Source organism: Prionailurus bengalensis, chromosome A3 (assembly GCF_016509475.1).
Source record: "Prionailurus bengalensis isolate Pbe53 chromosome A3, Fcat_Pben_1.1_paternal_pri, whole genome shotgun sequence".
NCBI lineage: Eukaryota > Metazoa > Chordata > Mammalia > Carnivora > Felidae > Prionailurus > Prionailurus bengalensis.
The window spans coordinates 15380176-15399626 of record NC_057354.1 but is presented as its reverse complement, the minus strand read 5'-3'; the positions used below and the strand labels follow the sequence as shown (position 1 = coordinate 15399626).

Below are 19451 nucleotides of genomic sequence, written 5' to 3'. Positions count from 1 at the left end.
ATTAAAGAGGGCACTTTTTGGGATGAGCACTGGGTGTCATATGTAGGAGATGAATCACTGGGTTCTACTCCTGAAGTCACGAGTACACTGTATGTTAGCTAACTTGAAAATAAATTTTTTAAACAAACAAACAAATAAATAAATAAATTTTACCTGGTTTAAAAAAAAGAAAGAAAGAAATGAGGGGAAATGGGATTTTTCTTCCTGTTTCTGGCTCCAGTCAGCATGTCTCCAACAGCAAAAAACAGTTACACCTCCAGCTTCTGGATCCTTTTGGCAGTTTTCAAGCCACATGTATTGCACCTCCCCAGACATGCCAGCACCAGCTGGATGCACCTCCCAACCCAGTGGGCCCAGCACTATCTGAGGTTCCCCTCGGAGGTCTGAACGCCAGTCACAGTGCATTTTAGGAGACTGAGTCCCAGCCACACAGCCCCCATCTCTCTGTCCTGCCAGAGGCGTGAGCTCCAGCTGTGCCTGGGCCCCTTTTATGAGCGCCTAGGTCTGAGATTCCCAAATAATTTATTCTCTCAAATCTTGGAGTCATGGACGCACTCCCTACCACTGCCAGTGCTCGTATAACCAATTCTCAGCATTAAATCCTCTCTGTTTGAGATACTGAGTATAGTTTCTGTGACCTTTACTGAACCTTGACTGATAGGGAGTCTAGCTCTTTCAACTTTTATAGTGGAATTCTGGTTTTACCTCATATCAAGACTCCCTGTAGGGACTTCTTCAACTGTAGGAATGGGATTAAGATGTAGGAATGCTGACAAAGAGCCATTATACACATCCTGATTTCCAACTAGGCCGTAAAATCTGGCAACACCTTGTTACTCTTCAAACCTGGATTTTAACTTCAGTTTTGCTATTGATTTGCTGTGAGGTCTTGGGCGAGTCTATTTCCTACTAGAAGCTTCCATTTGTACACGTGTAAAAATAAAAAGGAAAGTTATTGGGGCTGCGGAACTCAACATTTCCTGAGTTTCCAAATCATCTCCAGCTTCCTCTGGGCATTTCTGGCTCTGGAGACAGCTTCCAAGAGAGAATAAGGAGAGGGAAGATAAGGGGTCCTGGGTCTGCATGACACCATGAGAAACACTCGAAGATTCTATTTGAGGTGTCCTCCGGGTTCTAATGGGCAGAGTAATGAGAAAATAGTTGATAACAAAAAAACACAGCATCTTCCACTGAGGACCTTGTAAGGTAGAGTGTTCCCTCCGCTCAGCCCCTGAGGGCTTTGAGTTCATTCCTGACGACAGCAGGTGAGCAGACACTGTCAACTGCAAAGCACACTCTGGCCATTTCCAAGAACTGCTCTGGTCCATGGACCTTCTAGGGCAGAATTATTTTGTTCCAGTCATTCATGTATGTAAACGTAATCAAGAACTGAGAGGTACTAATGGGATGGACAAACTTCAGGTCCTTATCAGATTTGGCTGGGTACCTGAACAGCCATAGTTCTTCAAATTGAGAAGTACTCTTTGACATTATTAATCCATCACCTTCGACTCATGGACAGGAAATTGAGGTCCTGAGAGGAGCATACCTCCACCCTACCCTGTCTCAACCAGGTCATACATTCAACCAGGGGCAAAGTTGGGATTTGTATTTGGATATGTTTATTCCAAGATAAGTGTTCTTCCCACAGGATGTCGACCAGTGATGACTTGAAAATTTGGTCTGAATCATAAAGATGCACAAAGACGGGTTTCCCAGGAAAGGAGACTAACTCTCACAGATGTGTGCAGGCAAGGGCCACGTAAATGTGGGAGATGCCACACCCAGGAGCCATTTGGCTAGATGGTCACTCTGCAGAACTGCCAGATTAGCAGGGCTTGGGGGTCTTCCACACAATCTTTCCCCAATGCTCCCACTTTTAATGATTCTAACATTCATCTAATGATTTTAATATTTTCTCCTGATCTCGTTCTGTAAAAGGAGCAAGCACCAAGATACTTCTTAAGCCTTTTTCCCGCCCCCTATCAGTGGATTGGCCCTTAACTATCATCCAATCCACAAATTCTGAAACTTTAAAATCACTTGGCACTACTTGTTAAAAATGCATATTTATGGTGTCTTGAGGACCCAATTTTTATTTTGTTGTTGTTGTTGTTGTTTAGTTTTTATTTCATAATCATAAAGTTAACTCTGCAATCCAGCTAGACTTGGAGGAGAGTAAGGAAAATACGGAACCCATAGAACTGCAACAAAAGAACAAAAAGCTTATAGGATATTTCAAGAAGATGGGGGTGAGGGGATGCTCTCCTGATCTAAAGAAGGGATGGTCTGGTAGTTAAGATAAAACACAAGTCAAATTTATTAGATTTGTCCACAGTCAGCAACAGTGACCTTCTTGCTGTTTGTGCCATTCCTGGGCCTAAAGCGCCCCATGGCTTTCACAATGTTCATGCCTTCTTTCACCTTGCCAAAGATCACATGCTTGCCATCTAACCACCCAGTCTTGGCAGTGCAGATGGAAAACTGGGTATTGTTTGTGTTGGGTCCAGCATTTGCCACGGATGAGATGCCAGGACCTGTGTGCTTCAGGATGAGATTCTAACCATCAGATTTCTCCCCTTATAGACAGACTAGCTGCCAGTGCCATTATGGCATGTGAAGTAAAGTCTCCACCCTGGCCAATAGTCCCAAAATAATCCAGTGAAAGAAGAAAACTTGATCACCTATTTTTTTCCTCCCCAGTGTTCAGAGCACAAAAGTTCTCTGCTATCTTTGGTACTGTGTCTGCAAACAGCTGGAAGGACATGTGGCCCAAAGGGTTGCATTCCACCTTGATATCGAAGAACACGGTGGGGTCAATTGTGGCTGGATGGTGTCTGCAAGGCCTGAAGGAGCTGTATTTTAGACAGCCCCTGCCCACCCCAAATGACCTAATGTAAGTGTTTGTAGCATTTTCAGAAATACCCAACAGTTTAACCAGCCCTTTTTAAAGAGGGTGAAACTGAGCGATGTGGAGAGGAAAGGAATTACTGAACAGTAAGTGGACCCCAGACTTTCATTAGAGCCTCTTGATTCAAGTTGTACAAAACAATGCACTTACTCAAAAGATACATCCAGGTTTTGCTGTGCGGTGGTGGCCAAACCTCCTGCTGTGGGGCTCAATCCTCAAGCCTGGCACCTTCTTATCTTGCCCAGTCCTTTGGGGACCCCTGTCCTTCTTCCCCATGCCTTTCCTCTCCCCCATCCCTCCCCTCCTTATCCTTCCTCCTCCTTCTACTTCCTTCTACCTATTGCAGCGAACGAAATTTCCCAAAACATTTTCTATTTCTCACTATTTTGTGGGTGGGTAATTTGGGAGGGAATCAGCCCAGTGGTGCTCTCCTCGGGTGTTCACCTGGTTGCAGCCAGATATCTGCTGGGACCACAATCACCTGAAGCTCTGCTTGGTGGAAGCTCATTCATGTGGCTGGGACGTGACACTGATTCTCAGGTAGAGCTTTTCTGGGGCTTTCGGCCAGAGTGTATGATTGGGCCTCCCCAGCATGGTTGTCTCAGAGTAGCTGACCCTCTTACGTGGAAGCTGCTTCACACACACCCCCAACAAGCATCCAGAGAGGATCGAGAGCACTTTTCCTGGCCTATCCTTGGAAGTCACACAGCATCATCTGGCTTTACTCTCCTGGTCAAAACAGTCCCAGAATTTGCCTGGACTCAAAGGGACAGGATGTGGACTCTACCTCTAGACTGAAGTATGTGAAAGAATTGTGAGTCCCTGCTTTCAAACTGTGTCTTTCCCTCCTTCATCCCTCCTCTCTTCCTCCTTCCTCTGCATCTTTTCTTTGCTTTCCCTAAGTCTTCTTCTCATGCCTCTCCCCAGTTACCTTCTATTTGTAGTGACTGTGCTGGACTCTGGAAGTGTATCCTTTATTGAAAGCTCAGGGAACAAGTCTATGAGCCTTTTTGGAGATGGATCTACCATGAAGTTGATGGAGCTCAAGCCTCATGATCCCTCATCTGAGCAAACCTACTTCCATTCCTAAGCATCTTATGACAATTTTACCAGGGCCACAGGGTCACCAGAGTTCTCATTTTGCAGGATTTCCATACTCTCTCTTTCTTTTGGTGTTCCTGGAGGACCCAATGACTTCTTGTTCTCCTAACACTGCACAGGAGTAGATGTGAATTATTCATTCTCACAGACACCAGACCTCACAGAAAACTTTATTAGGGAAACTGGTGGCTTCCGGAGGATACATGGGGGCCCTGAGAGTTGAAGAGATAGGATCTCACACTGAGAAAGGGCCAAAGGGTAAAGGGCATTATGTTTGGAAAGAAGCTGAGCTGGAGGAAAGAGAGTAAGCAAACGCGGGGGTTCGGTTTTGGAGCAGCCAATGTCTTGGCAGCTGAGGAAGCCAATAAGAAGCATCAGTCAGGCACACATGGAGAGAGCCCTGGATTACAACCAAGTTCTGGAGGTTGTTCTACTTCTCTTTATCCTGCCCAGGGAGTTGGTGACTCTGCAAGATAACAGAATAGAAAAGGATGAGATGCTTGGGCCATACTCACCTTAGGAACTAAATCCTATAGTTAATGGAGAGAAGGAGATGGGGTCATATTTACATCTTTTCACAGGAAGAGAAAGCAGAAGTGGAGTGATTTGGGGGCTTGTAGGGTGATCATGTGCTCCGTCTTTTCCTGTCAAGACCCAGTTTAAGCCTGTTGTCCCAATGTAGTAACGAATGGCATCCCCTTTCACTGTCAAATTTCTCTGTTTGGTCAATAAAGCATGTGGTTGGCCTAGCTATAATCACCTTAAAAAGGAAAATGAAGGGGCGCCTGGGTGGCACAGTCGGTTAAGCGTCCGACTTCAGCCGGGTCACGATCTCACGGTCTGGGACTTCGAGCCCCGCGTCAGGCCCTGGGCTGATGGCTCAGAGCCTGGAGCCTGTTTCCGATTCTGTGTCTCCCTCTCTCTCCGCCCCTCCCCCGTTCATGCTCTGTCTCTCTCTGTCCCAAAAATAAGTAAACGTTGAAAAAAAAATTAAAAAAAAAAAAAAGGAAAATGAAGAGGACGGGTGATGGTGCATGGTGGCCAGCCCTGGGCTCTGGGCTGGTTCACTGGGCCTCCTTCTGACATGGTCTTGGGCACTCCACCACTTGTGCTTCCACTTTCTGCACCCCGTTTCCATCTCCTACTTGCCAACTTCCCTTCGACTACTGCTTCTATTCCCACCTTCTCTTTCCCAAAACGTCCTCTATTTACCCTTTGCAAGGTGCATTCTTATCTCATGATTGGACTGATTCTGTCAGCTCCCGGCCTGCCAACTTCCTGGAATGGACCAGTTAACACCCAGACCTCCCACTGGTGCAAGTGAGCTTGGGAGATGGGACCCCTGGGACTTACACACATCTGGGCAGATGGACCTGCAGACAGCTTCAGACTGGAAGTTGTTGTTGTTTCCAGCACAACCACCATAGGTGAATTTGGAGCAACGTTTGGTTTCCTTGTTGTACCACCAGCGTGGAATGAGGGCCAGGCAGAGGCCAACTTCCTTGGGCAAACTGCATACGTCTGCAGGGAGATTGCAGAGCAGTACTCTTTGGGTTCTGCCTTGCTAGAGAATATTCCAGGCTTGTGGATAGGCTTGGAACAATGTAAGGCATGATATTTTTAGAGCTACATGAACATGCTAAAAAATATTATGCTGCTATACTCCTCCATCCTTTTGCACATGCCTGGAGTGTCCATCCCTCTTTTGCTTACTAGGTGCAATCTTATTCATTCCTCAAAACCATCCCTAGACATCAAACTCTTTGATGTCTTTCCTGGCCCTATTCCTCACTCTTTGCTTTTCTTTATTGCTTTTTTTAAATTTAAATTTTTGCTCCTCTTGTTTTCAATCTTGCACACATATTGATCACTTCTGTGTAATTATTTGTTCATATTTTCTGACTCCTCCATCAGAATGTGAGGTTTGCACCTTATGTTATTTTGGCACACCAGTTCCTAGCAGATAATTTGGCACTGAGAGGATGCTTTAGGAATATATATCTTGCACTTCAAGAAATACTTATTGAGTAACCATTTTGTTCACAATACTACAAAGTACAAATAGAGTTCTTTAGAACCTCATCGTCTAAAGCATAACAACAACAGTATTTATTAAAGTTCTTAGCACTAGACACATATTAACCTATGACCTTATGAGGTAGGTCCTCTTATGGTCCTCATTTTGCAGATGAGGAAACTGAGGCTCATAGAGGCTAAGTAACTTCCCTAAGGAAGATGACATAGGGATTTGAACATAAATACTCTATTGCTTGTAGGATCAAGACACGATCCCTTAGTCTGGCTGGCAAAAACCAACGTTGTCAGAGTCTTGCCTACCTAGCCTGGCTTTACCATCCTCATATTTCTCTCTCTTATCATGGGCACGCTTGCTCTCTGGTCTCTAGACTTTCTAGACTTGAGCATGCTATCTCCTCACACAGGACCTTCGCACATACTATTACCTGTGCCTGAAAGCTGTTCCCTCCAATTTTTGCCTACTTACAACCCATCTTTCTGATCTTATATCTTGGATCTTTTACCACGAAAACCTTCTTGCTTCCCTGGATTATATTGAGTAAGCAGAGACCATCATGGGTGTAAGAGGCACCAGCAAATACTTGTTGAAAGAAAGAAAGAATGAATGAATAGTCCTTGATGGTCCTCTTTAGAGCTCAATCATATGGGCACGGCAGAAAAAGTGTAGGAGGTCAAAGATGGTTAGGGAAGGCATCCTGGATTTATATAGACAAAGAGGCCTGGAAAGATACTTGTTTCTTAGAGCTATCATATCTCCTGATGCCATGTTGGCATTTGATAGGACCTCCGTGGTTCCTTGACATCTCAGAGGATCGCAGAAGAATAGCCAAGAGACCATGTGGTCTAATGCCTATATCTTTCTTACACATGGGGAAACTAAGGCCCATAAAGGAAAATCTCTGTTACTCACACCACATACCTAAATAGGGGAGAAAAGAAATAAACTCCATCCCAGTCCAGCACTGCTAGGATTTGTGTCAGGCAGAAGATGCATCCAGACTCTTGGTCAGAGACCAGCCATCATTCAAGGGGAGGGGTCCAGCAATGCCAGTGCTGATGGGCAGAGAGTGCGGGTCAGGAGTGAGGGCACTGGATAGTTCAGGGAGTTTGTGTGTTACCTTCATCGGGGTCTACACATTTCTTTGCACAGTTAAACTTGCAACACTTCATCTTCCCCGAGCAACGTTTTTTCCTCCCACAGTGGTCGATTTCTTTGAAACTGCATGGTGGTTTGTTTTCGGGACACTTCTCTGAGGGAGAAAACAAGGGAAGAAGGGAGGCCAGAACCCTCCATTGCCAGGCCCAGAGCACCACTGCAGAGTTAGAGAAGCCTTTTTTCACTTCATCGTCCCCAGAAGGTAGTGACCTTTAGATAGCACAGGATTTTCACACCACTGTCCCCACTCCCAACCCGATAACGACTCACCATGTAGTACCTACACCCAGCCCTACCCCCAACCCCACCACTCATAGGATGCTCTCCACTAGGACTACTCTGGTCACTTGGCTTTCTTGTATTTGGATGTTCCCTGGGTGGGGGCAAGAGTGCTGTAGCTCCTCCAGGTGACTGAGATCTCCATTTGTGGAGTCAAGTGGCTGGACTTTGAATTCTGTGCAACCCTTAGTATGACAGGCATCATCTCTGGACCTTGCCTCTTTCATCTGCCTATAGAGTTGGTTTGAGGATTAGGCGACAAATCTTGTAAGCCATCGTCAAGCTGCCTGGGGCGTAATAATGATAACTAATATTAATGAGATGCTTACTGTGCCCTTGTTCTTTTCTCCTTAATTCTCATGACACCTCTATGGGTGAGTCCTATCAATATCCACATTTTATAAACAGAGGAATCTGGAGCACAGGCAGGCTATGTGAACCTTTCCAAGGTCACACACAGCTACTGAAGAGAGGAACCAGGATTTGAACCTGCAATGTATGGCTTCACTGCTGAGTGCTCAGTGTATTTTAGCTGCTACTTAAGGGATCTTCATATTTCCGCATTTCAAGGGACTTCCAGAGACCATTCCTTACTCCAAAAGCAAGGACCTTCTGGGGATGTGGGTATGGGGAGACTTTTGGGGCTGCAACTGGGAGATTTAAAGCTGCTAAGGGTGGTGCTGGGGGGGGGATCTTTCTTATAGGAAAGGTCCATAAGGTTCCAGCACCTTTTTAGTCCATCTTATGGCCCCCTGGTCTAGAAGGAATCCCTCTCATAATGACAGTGGGGAGTCCGTTGCTACAGACTCAGGTCCCTGTGCTCATGGAATGCATCTGACCAGGAGTTTGGGGTCTGAGAGCAGGACTGAGAATATCTCCCATTTCTCCTGCCCAGGGTCCCAGGCTGAAGGTGGAAGTGCTCCTCCTCTGTAGAATTCTTTGTTTCTCCCTCCCAGAAACTTCCATTTTTCCGCTGGGAGGGCTAGTCCCTGATACTTACTGCCAAGCAACCCCTCAACCAGCTCAGGCTCCTGAACTCTCCCCAGGAGGATGAATAGTACCAGGACTGGCACAAGTCCCAAGGGCCCCATTTTAAGAGCTACTGGCCTGGCTGCTGGCACGAAAATTAGGAACTGCTCCGCAGTAGCTCCTGCTTCTGATCTTTGGCTGTGCTGCCACAGGAGCCACACTTCCTGTGCCGGGGAACGCCAAGTCCCCGAGGCCACCGGTGGGAGTAGCTGGCACCCACAGCACTAACCCTGGGGGAAGGAACTCTTGAAAAGCAGCTCCTACTCCTCAGCTCGCTGCGGCTCTCTGGCTCTCTGGTCAACCAGGGAGAGAGGCAAAGATTGTCTGGGACTTCTAGACTCCCTTGGAGAAAGGGAAGTTCAATTCCAGCATCTTCCATTTTCCAGTGGAGTTTAGAGATCAAGAATATTCCAGTTTTCTTTCCAGTCTTACCCTTCTCCTGACATGTCTATTTGTCTCCTTATTTTTCTCACACTTTATTTTTTCTTCTTTCTTTTTTTTTTTTTTTACATATTTTCCTTACATATATGTATTTATTTTTGAGAGACAGAGAGAGCGAGACAGAGCACAAGCGGGGGATGGGCAGAAAGAGAAGGAGACACAGAATCTGAAGCAGGCTCTAGGTTGTCAGCACAGAGCCCGACGCAGGGCTCGAACTCACAAACCACGAGATCATGACCCAAGCTGAAGCTGGACACTCAACCAACTGAGCCACCCAGGCGCTCCTATTTTTCTTCTTTCTGTGCTTCCTCCTTTTGCTGTGTGCCTGCCTTTTTCTCTTTTCCTGTGAGTCTCCCTCCGGGTCTCTTTCTCTCTGCCCTTCATTTCCCTTCTGTCCTTCTCCTTTTTCTTCTTTTTGGGCCATCCCTTTTCTTTAACCATCGTCAAAAAGTAAAGGTATTACCATGTGTAGCATGTGGGGAAGGAGACAGGTTTATCTCAGGTTGGACCAAATCTTCAAAAAGTATTTGTCAAGATCATGCTGCTTCGAGAGCAGGAGAGGATGCCAGCACTAACAGAAAGCCTCTATTATTGGGTGCAATTTGGAATGGTTGATGCAGGAGGGAAATAATAACTATCAGTTATGACATCAGAACCAGCAGCTATGGGGCGTGAAGATTCTTCCACTGGGTTCTCCAACTTAAGGTTTGAAGGTTTAATAAGGCATGTTCTTGGCTTGCCTCTGATTTCACCTGTAGCTACAGGAGACAGACCTGGTGCACATTTTTGTTTTTCCTAACCCACTTTTAGAAAAATTGAGGTGGGATTCACATCAGATAAGATTAACCATTTTTAAGAGGACAGATCAGTGGCTTTTTAGTACCTTCACAATGTTCTGTAACCACCACCGTTGTTAGTTCCAAAATATTTTTATCACTCCAAAAGAAGGCACCTTGCTGCCTCAATTGGAAGAGCATGTGACTCTTGATCTCGGGGTTGTGAGTTCAAGCCCCACGTCAGGTGTAAAGATTACTTAAATAAATGAAACTTAAAAAACGAAAGCAAAAACAAAAGAAAACCTTATACCTACTAGCAGTTGCTATTTCCCCCCAGCCCAATCCCATCCCTGGCAACCACTAACCTACTTTCAATTGCTATGGATCTACCTATTCTGGATACTTCATAAAAATGGATTCATACTGTAGGTGACCTTTTGTGTATGACTTTTTTTTGCTTAGAGTAACGTTTTCGGTTTTTGTGGCATGTGTTAGTGTTTTGCTCCTTTTGTGGCCGAATGACACCCAATGCTTAGAGACAGCTTCCAACTTCAAGTGTCAGAGTCTCTACTTCTGTGCTATGGGTTTTCTCTGGCTCCCTGACATCTTGCTAAGCTTGCATGTGGAACAGTCTGGAAGAGCAAGGGCTTTAATACCCCCAGGCATCCAGGAAGGAATGGGAATCAATGAATAAATGACTCAACTGCCCCGTCACTGGAGACGAATGCAGACATTTGGACGCATGTGTTACAGCATTCCTTAGAAGGCCCCTGGGAGAATAAGCTGCAGTTTCCCCCCACAGTAACCAGCTTATAGTCGACTCCTCTCTTGCCTGTATCATTTACCCGATCCCCACCTTGTGTGTCTTGAGAGATCTCCCAAGTAAACTGCTTTCACGCATGTCCTTGTCCCAGGATTAGTTTCTGGGGGATCCAAACTAAGGCAATGCCCAAAGACCTTTGTCTTAAAAGGGTCTTACAATTTTTTGAAGAAACAGAGGAGGACAATGTCCCTGGAGCTCTCAGCTCTCGAGAGCTGACTGTTTCCCCTCCCTTTCATTGTGTCACAAGAGGCCTCAGTGACCCTTTATTCTCTGCAAAGTGTAATGTACCAACGGATGTGAATTATTCAGCCTCAGAGGCACAGGACTACACAAAGTACTTTATTGGGGTAAATTGGGAGCTATGCAGGGGGCTCTAGACAGTGGACATGAAGAAAAGAAGCATAGAGATGGGTCAAAACAGAATGATGCCATGATTAAGAGTCTGAGATAGAGGAAGGCGAATGCAGATCCTGGGGCTCCGTAAGGGGAAGAGCTGAGGTCTTGGAATGTGAGAGGAGAACAGTGGAAACCAGCATGGACCATTGGTCGGGCACACAGACAGAGCCTTGGATCAGGAGCCAAATCCTGGTGGTTGTTCAGGTACATCCTTAATGCAATGAGGATTATAAGCCTGGAGAGAATGTAGGACAGGACCAGTTAAGCACTTGGGCTCAGCTTATCTTCAGAACAAGTCTTGAAGTTATGCTCGTTTATCTTTGCACAGCAGATTAAAACAAAGTGGGTTTGCTTTGGGGAGCTATGGCTTCCTCCTTAAAAATGGAATTGGATGTGGTTGGGAGCAGATTGCTGGCAATCCAGCACTAATCTGGACATCTTGTGACCTCTCTGAAGTTGGTCTCTGGGATTTCATCATGTCTGCATCCTCCTTCCATCCCTCATACTTGCCAGCTTTGATTCATGACCATGTCCCTTCCCAAACTCAATTCCCAGAAAGCTGCTATCCAACCCTCTGCCAGGTGCATACTTACCCCCCAAGTGGAGCTGGCTCTGCCAGCACTGGTCTGCCAAGGACTTAACCAACCCTGAACAAAGCAACCAACACCCAGACCTTTCAGCATGGCCCTAATGAGGTTGGGAAGCCCTAGGGACTCACGTTTTTTGGAGCACATGTTCTGGCACATGTCTTTGGTTTGGAAGTTGTTATTGTTTCCTTTGCAGCCACCATAGATGAACCTGGAGCAGGTACCCTTTTCCTTGTCATACCACCAACGATGAAAAAAGGCCATGCAGGGGCCAGTTTCTTTGGGCATATCACATATGTCTGTAGGGAGACCCCAGAGTTGAGAAATAAGAGTGCCCACCCCTCAAAAAAGGAGCTGTTATTGTTACCCCTGGACACCACCAGAGATGAAACTGAGCAGGCTCCTTTCACCTTTTCACACCTCAGGAGCCCAGACCCATTGGTATATTGTGCACATTGTAGGGAGACCCCAGAGTGGAGCTGTTTGGGTGTCTGCATCCCCGGAGAACATCGGTCTCTCCCATTCCTTCTGGTCACTGTCCCTGTTGTCTTCCTGAGAGTGAGGAGACTAATTTGAAGGCTCTGCTCCCAAATCAGTGTGTGTATTGACCTCCCACATTACCTGTCTTGTCCTTGACTTCCTCTTCTGTACAATGGGAATGCAAAATCTCACCCTGCTTGTGGCACAGAGCCATCCTGAGGTACAAGTGAGACTGCCTTCATGGCACTCGAAGTTGTGAACTCCTTGATTATATCTGAATGTGCAGCTTCTAGCAGTGCCTGGCATAGAGTAGCTGCTCAGTAAATACATCCTGAATGGATTAAAGATATGGAAGTGCCTTGGAAATGGCAAATTATAAACCACATACTCTGCCCCCTAAACCATGCCAGGAAGAGAGAATATGGGATCATGAGTAAAGGGGAAGTCCACTCAGGGAAGCCAGGGTCTAGTATTTTAGATGGTCCAGCACCTTTCTTCCCTCAGTTAGCTTCAGTCCTGTTATGGGTTGGATTGTGTCTCTCCCTACTCACCCCGGCCCCATTTGTATGTTGAATCTTAATCCTCAGGATTTCAGAATGTGACCCTATTTGGAAATAGAGTTGTGGCAAATGTAATTAGTTCAGATGAGTTATACTGGGGTAGGATGCATCCCTAATCCAACAGGGCTGGTTTCTTTATAGAAAGGGGAAATTTGGACACACACACACACACACACACACACACAGAGAGAGAGAGAGAGAGAGAGAGATATGAAGCTGAAGGCAGAAGTCTACAAGTCCAGGATTGCCAAATATTGCCAGCAAACCATCAGGAATTAGAGGAAAAGCATGGAACAGATTCTCTCCCACACAACCTGAGAAAGAACCTGCTTTGCCAACACCTGACCTTGGACTTGTAGCCTGTAGAACTGTGAGACAATATATTGTTGTTTAAGCCACCCAGTTTGTGGTCCTTTGTTGCTGCAGCCCTAGCAAATGAATGTAGATCTGAACTCAACGCTGAGTTCCATGAGGGAAAACTTCCCATAGCTGAACAGGAAAAGTCCTGCTGATTTTTATCCTCCTCTTAGCTCACCTCTCTGACACTCTCTTTAAATCTTGGTGTCTCATGCCTGGGCTATTGGGATAGCCTGGAACTGATCTTCCTGGCCCTGTCTCTGGCCCTTCTAATCAGTCCTTCATTCTGCCTGCCAGAGGGAAGCACCTACTGGACCTGAAACAAAGCTGATCATGTCATTCCACAGCTAGGACCTTTACTTCATGGCAAAGTCTTCCATTGACCCACAAGCCTTTTGTAGTCTGGCTCCCGCTTGTGGTTCTGCACCATCACCTGACACCACAGTACCATTTGAGGTACATGCTCCTGCAACCTTCAACACCCCATGGTATCCCACACCTCCACACCTTTCACTTTCATTTCCTCTGTCCACCCCGCTGTTGTTCATTAGCGACAGTCCCACTCTCCCTTCAAAACCTTCCTCAGACATCAGCTCCTCTGTGATGTCACTGACTCCAGTCTAAACCCCACACCCCCATAGCTTCCTGGACTGATCCTTCATTGTTCCACCATGCTTCTGAATCTCTTGTGCATGGTTGTCAATGGATTCCCTCCTCAGTCTTCTCCATGAGGTCATGAGCTTCCAATGGAGCAGAGATTGTGTCTGATTTCATCTTGGAGCCCCATTCCTAGCAGGTGGTCTGGCATAGAATAGGATCTTGCAGAACGTTGAGGGTAAAACAAAATGCACCCTGACCTGAACCGAATAAGCCATTCATTGAGCACCTACTATGTGCAAGATGCTTTTTAAAATAAATATTTATTTATTTTTGAGAGAGAGAGAGACAGACAGAAAGTGCCAACATGAGCAGGGGAAGGGCAGAGAAAGAAGGAGACAGAGAATCCCAAGCAGGCTCCACACCATCAGCACAGAACCCCATGTGGGGCTCGAACTCACGAACCTCGAGATCGTGACCTGAGCTGAAACCAAGAGTGTGACACTCAACTCACTGAGCCACTCATGTGCCTCTCAAGATGCTTTAAGAGACAAAAGGCATGGCCTCTGCTTTTTAGGAACTCCCTAAACAAACAACTTAAGCTAATATGTGTCACTTGGCTAAATTGTGTCCAGGAATTGCTCTAAGCACTTCCTGTGCATCATCTTGTTTGATCCTCCAAATAGCCTTTAACATTGGTTCTTTTCTTATCTGGGGAAAGTGAGGAACAACAGGGGAAATTTGTTAATTTGCCCAGGCTGGTGACAGACTAAGACTTGAACTCAGAAAACCTAGATTCAAAAACCCTCACCTTTAGGCAAATGAACAACTCACCATCCTCTTGTCCACTCTGCCCCATTGTCCACTGTCAAGTCCTGCTTACTTTACTGCCTAGACATCTTTCAAACACAGCCCACTCTTCTCCATCCCCTCAGCTACCTCTCTGGTCCAAGCTACCATATCCTCTTTTCCTGAAATCCTTCAAGACATTCTGTTTCTCCTCTGTTAGTGATAAAACCCTGATCGCATCACTGTCCACCTCAGTGGATTTTCATTGCTCTTGGGATCAAAGTGAGATGCCAGACCACCAGACCCTATCTCACCAGATCCTTTCCCTCATGCCGTGCTCATACACTCTTGCTGTCTGGCCTCTCTAAGCCCCACCATTGAGCCTTTGTGCATGTTATTCTCTGTGCCTTGAAATCCCTCCCATCCACTCTTTGCCTAAGTTTCCTACCCATCCTTCTGAACTCAACTTCAGGTTTGCTTTCTCAGGGAAGCCTTCCTTACCTCCCTGACCACACGAGTCAAATCCCATTATGACTCTCAGAGACACTCAATACATATTTGTTAAATAAATGAGTAAAGAATCTTTGATAGTCTTTTTGGAGCCCAAGAAGATGGGCATGGAGTTAAGATTGCAGGAACAAAGGAAAAACCCTCTGGTCTGCAGTAGTCAAGGGATGTTTCCTGGTGCTAAATTGAACTTAGAGAAGCAGAGAGGCAGCCCCTCAGCAACAAAAAGCTGGTAAATACCAATAGCTTACTTATCACTTGCAGCAACAATGTGCCAACAATGGCCACATGGAGACTAAGAAAATCATGAGTTAGAAATAAACAAAAAAAGAAAACCATAAGAGTGAAAGCAGCCAAGAGACTATCTGCTTCAATCCTACACTCACATTCTGTTTGGGGAAATCAAAGACCAGATTGGATGAAGATACTACCTAATGTCACACATAATATTAGGGGCAGTGATGGATGTAAATTACAGGTCTCCCCGTCCAGCAATCTTGCTGAAAGACCAGCCCTTAGTAAAGCAGGGATGATGCTACACAGGTAGGCAGAAGGTGAGGGTGTGGGCAGAGGGGCTGGTTATTCTGAGGCTCCTAGTATTACCTTGGTGGAGGTCTAAACACTTTTTTCCACAGCTGAAGATGCAACACTTCTTGTTGTCCAGACATTGTCTGTCCTTCGTACATTCATCCCTTTCTTTGAATTCACATTTCTCTTGGATTCTGGGGCATCTCCCTAAAGGAAAGGACAGTTTTACAACCGTGAATCTTAGAGGGCACAGTGTCCACTCTTCTCCCAACCCAAGGCAACTCTGTAAAGTCAGGGATGTTTGCTTTCTCTTTGCTCATCCACAGGAGTCCTTTTCCTTAGGGTGCTCTCATGTATTTCCAATCACTGCCTACACTGACTTCCCTTCTGACCACTCTCTACCTTCTTACCCCATCCCTAGTTCCACCCCTTAGCCCCATCCCCTCTAATGCAGGATTTCTCAAACTTGCCAGTCTTTATGATCATTATTTATGGGAGGAGGAGGGCTGTCCTATGGGTGTTCAGCGTCTCGGGCCCCTATCCACCAGAAGCCAATAGCACTCTCCAGTTTAACAATCAAAAATATCTGCAGATATTGCAAATGTCCCCTGGAAGGCAAAATCGCCCATTGAAATCCACTGGTCTAAATTAATCTGGTCATTTTGGCCTGGTTGAGGAGTCAGTGTTTTGGAGTTCCTCCCAGGGGCGCTATTACACAATGATTAATAACACTCACCCTGGCGTCAGAGAGTTGGGCTTTTAAATTCTACATCTTGGTTTACCACTCACCTCTCTGAACCTTGGTTTCTTCACTTGTAAACTTGTTTTAGCCTTACAAAGTTGTTGAGGAGGAAATGAGACAAAGTGCGTAAAGTTACAATCATAGGAACTGATGCATAGCAATGTTAACTAACATTTATCCACTGTTTACCATACGCCAAGGACTTTTCTGTGCATTTTAAATGCTATCTCAGGGCGCTTGGGTGTCTCAGTAGGTTAAGTGTCCAACTTTTGATTTCAGCTTAGGTCATGTTCTCACAGTTGGTGAGTTCGAGCCCTGCATCGGGATCTGTTCTGACAGTGCAGAGTCTGCTTGGGATTCTGTCTTTCCCTCTCTCTCTGTCCCTCTCCTACTCCTGTTCACACTTTCTCTCTCAAAAATAAACTTAAAAAAAATTTAAATGCTATCTCCCATAATCCTCCTAATACCTCTAAGAGGTCAGTTCTACTGACATCCACATTTTGTGCAGGAGGAGACTGAAGCACATGGAATCTAACTAACTTGCCCTAGTTTATGGCTACTGAACAGTGAAACCAGAGTTTGGACCCACCATGTCTGACTCCAGATCTCTCTAACTCCCTACTTTCTGAGTGTTGACTAAATGGTAACCAATTGTCATTATTACTCTATAGTCATGGAGGATTACTGTCTTCAGTTCAAAGAAACTTCTGGATACTGTCTTTTATCCCAAAGGTAGGGAACCCCTGGGGATGCAGGAATACTTTATAAGACTACATTTGAAAGAATCAGGAGTTGATAGAGATAATATCCTGAGAAAGGAGGCTATTTTTTGTGGGGTAAGGGGAAGATCCCCTAGACTTCCCAGATTCTTAAAGCCCCTCCCATAAATGCAAGATCCTGTGACTCTTCCTTCCACCCCCAATCAACCCTCTACTTCAAAGGGGCTGAAATTGGGGGTTGCCTCAGGTCCAGATTCTTGCATTCAGAGAGGGCATTTCCATAAAGGGGGAAATTGGAAGAAATATTCCAAATACCTCCCAACCTTGGACCAGGGCTAACATGGTGGGAAGCAACTCAAGTCTTAGCACCTGTTCCTTGTTTCATTCTCCCAGCACCCTCCCTCTCTTCAGCGCGAAGGCTGAGGCCCCACTACTTACTGGGAAAGATCCAGTCACCGAAACCCTGGACATTCACTAGAAAGGCGGATAAGACCAGGATGCTCAAAAGTCTAGAAGACGCCATTCTGAAGAAGAGCTGGCCTGTTCAGTGGTTCCAGAATATGAAAATGTCTGGCCAGCCTATTTCTTCAGTAGTCAGTATCTTGGATATGAGAACTGGAGTCAAGCCAGACACCTCTTATCCTGCTGGGAACGCCAAGTTCCTGAGATCGTCAATGTGACCAGCTGGCATCTACAGCCCACAGCTCTGGGGAAGAGTCTTTTCTTGGATGGTTCATGATGCTCAACAGCCTGGGCTAGGTTAGGCCCTCTGGTCCACCGTGGGGTGTGGGCAAAGCTTATCTCACTTTCCATGTGAACTTAGGAGTACATGCCACCATCAGGGGTCTTGATAACTTTGAGAGTTATGGAATGTCCTCATTCTCCATTCATTTTCCACTTTATCTGCACACTAACTGCTATGCCCCTTTTGTTTATCTCTGACAATGTATCTCTATGGATGTCTTGGTATCTCTTTGTTTAGATGTGCTTCTCTGTGTTGGTGTCTGCCTTATTCTCTTTTTCTGTGGGCTTCTCATGGTCTCTGTGTCTCTTTCTCCCTCTCCCACCATTTCATCCAACCTTCTCCCTTTTCTCTTTGGGTAGTTCATATTCTTTGACAAAGGCCAAAGAGTAAATATGTTACCACAGAGTGGAGTGTGAGGGAGGAGGAGCCTGTCAGCAGAATTTTCAGATACTGTTTGTCAAGGTCATATTGCTTTGAGAGCAGTGGAGAATGTCAGCACAGCTTATAGTGAGTGGCCTCCATCTGGTGCATCTTGTTGTCTGAGGAGGAACTGTAAAATGGGGAGGCCTGCCTGAGAGACCACATCCCAGTTAAAGTGCATGGACAGTAGAGTTGCTGGCTTCTGACTGGACTGGTGAAAGGGCCCTGGAGAGAGTGCTGGAGAATTTGGCAGCATTCCTACATGGACTCCACAATGCCTGCCAGCCAGCCAGTCAGTCCCGGTAGAGGGAGAGAGACTCTCCTTAGAGAGTAAATGTTGTCTGTAGGGTCCCTGTTTCTTTCTTCAACTAGCTGTTGCACTTTGGGTCAAGTTGTTCTCCATTTGTCCTACATGATGGGCAGAAGCCAGACAAAGCCAGCTGTATCATCAGTGAGTGACTATATGGTCACAAAATTTAGGATCACAGACAGAGCCCCCTGTGGGAATCTGTGGTGTGTGTCTCAGCCTATTGACAGTGATATTCTCAGCTAGGAAGGCCCGAGACACTCTTGGGGGCATATTTACTCAAAGTGAGGCCCACAGGCATTCCCTTGACAGACATGCCTCCACCACCACGGGGAAGCATTGTGGTTGGACCAGCCTTTGTGGTTCTTATTGTTATCACAGGACTTACCTCTGCCACACCATCAGGGAACTTCAGAGCACACAATTTATTATTACTCACAAGCCCTGGAGGGTATATGGCATGCCAGAAGGCCACACAGAAGGTTGTGGACAAAGAGAAGGGTAGGAAGTGTGGACCTGGGGCTCTCTGCCTTTATTAGGGTCCAAGGGTGGAATGTCTAGGGTTTCATGGATTCACTTTTTATTGGCGAATTTAAAGCATATAAAAGTGGGAATCAGGGTGTGGGGAGGGAGAAGCAGGGTCACTTGGGTGGTCTGTTATCTGGGATCCTCGAGGCCTTTCCAAAGGGGGAACTTCATGGGTGGGGACAGCCTGGTTCCTTATCTGTGTTGTTAATATCTGTGTTATACAGCTGGCGCTGCATTTATTCGATATGGATGTCTTCGAAATGGATGCCTCAGCACTCAAAAGCTTAGTGTCAGGCACTTACATTAAAATTAAAAAGCTGCATATCAGGCACTTATACCACACAGTCCAATCCCATCAGTTTCTGGATCCCACTGAACCCCACAAAGGGAGCAGGGAATAGAATTTCTAATGAACCACCAAGATGTCTTGAGCAGTGCTGTCCCTCGCCTCTTATTCTATGTCCCTCCCATACTCAGGCCAGGAGAGAATACAAAGCTGAACCACCTGGTGCAAGGACTCTGAGGGCACACATCCATTTCTTCATCTTAGAGGGGTCATAATGCCCAGAGGAGTGCAGATTATGACTCCATGTCACCGAGTGAGTGAGTGTCTGAGATAAAGGTAAGAGGGAAAGG

At 46.0% G+C, this 19451-nt stretch overlaps 2 protein-coding genes across 2 annotated transcripts; both read right to left on the bottom strand.

Annotated features, from left to right (window-relative positions):
• Positions 1-4162: 4162 nt before the first annotated feature.
• Positions 4163-9054, bottom strand: LOC122466939 (WAP four-disulfide core domain protein 6B-like). The gene is made up of 4 exons (XM_043553255.1): positions 8485-9054; positions 7168-7299; positions 5366-5533; positions 4163-4478 (listed from the first exon to the last, which is right to left on the bottom strand). Coding segments are annotated over exons 1-4 (393 nt in total). The 5' UTR covers positions 8576-9054; the 3' UTR covers positions 4163-4476.
• Positions 9055-10871: 1817 nt separating this feature from the next.
• Positions 10872-17366, bottom strand: LOC122467350 (eppin-like). The gene is made up of 4 exons (XM_043553854.1): positions 17254-17366; positions 15430-15561; positions 11668-11835; positions 10872-11184 (listed from the first exon to the last, which is right to left on the bottom strand). The coding sequence occupies exons 1-4, from the start codon at positions 17336-17338 to the stop codon at positions 11177-11179; spliced, it is 393 nt and encodes a 130-aa protein (XP_043409789.1). The 5' UTR covers positions 17339-17366; the 3' UTR covers positions 10872-11176.
• Between the last annotated feature and the right edge of the window lie 2085 nt (positions 17367-19451).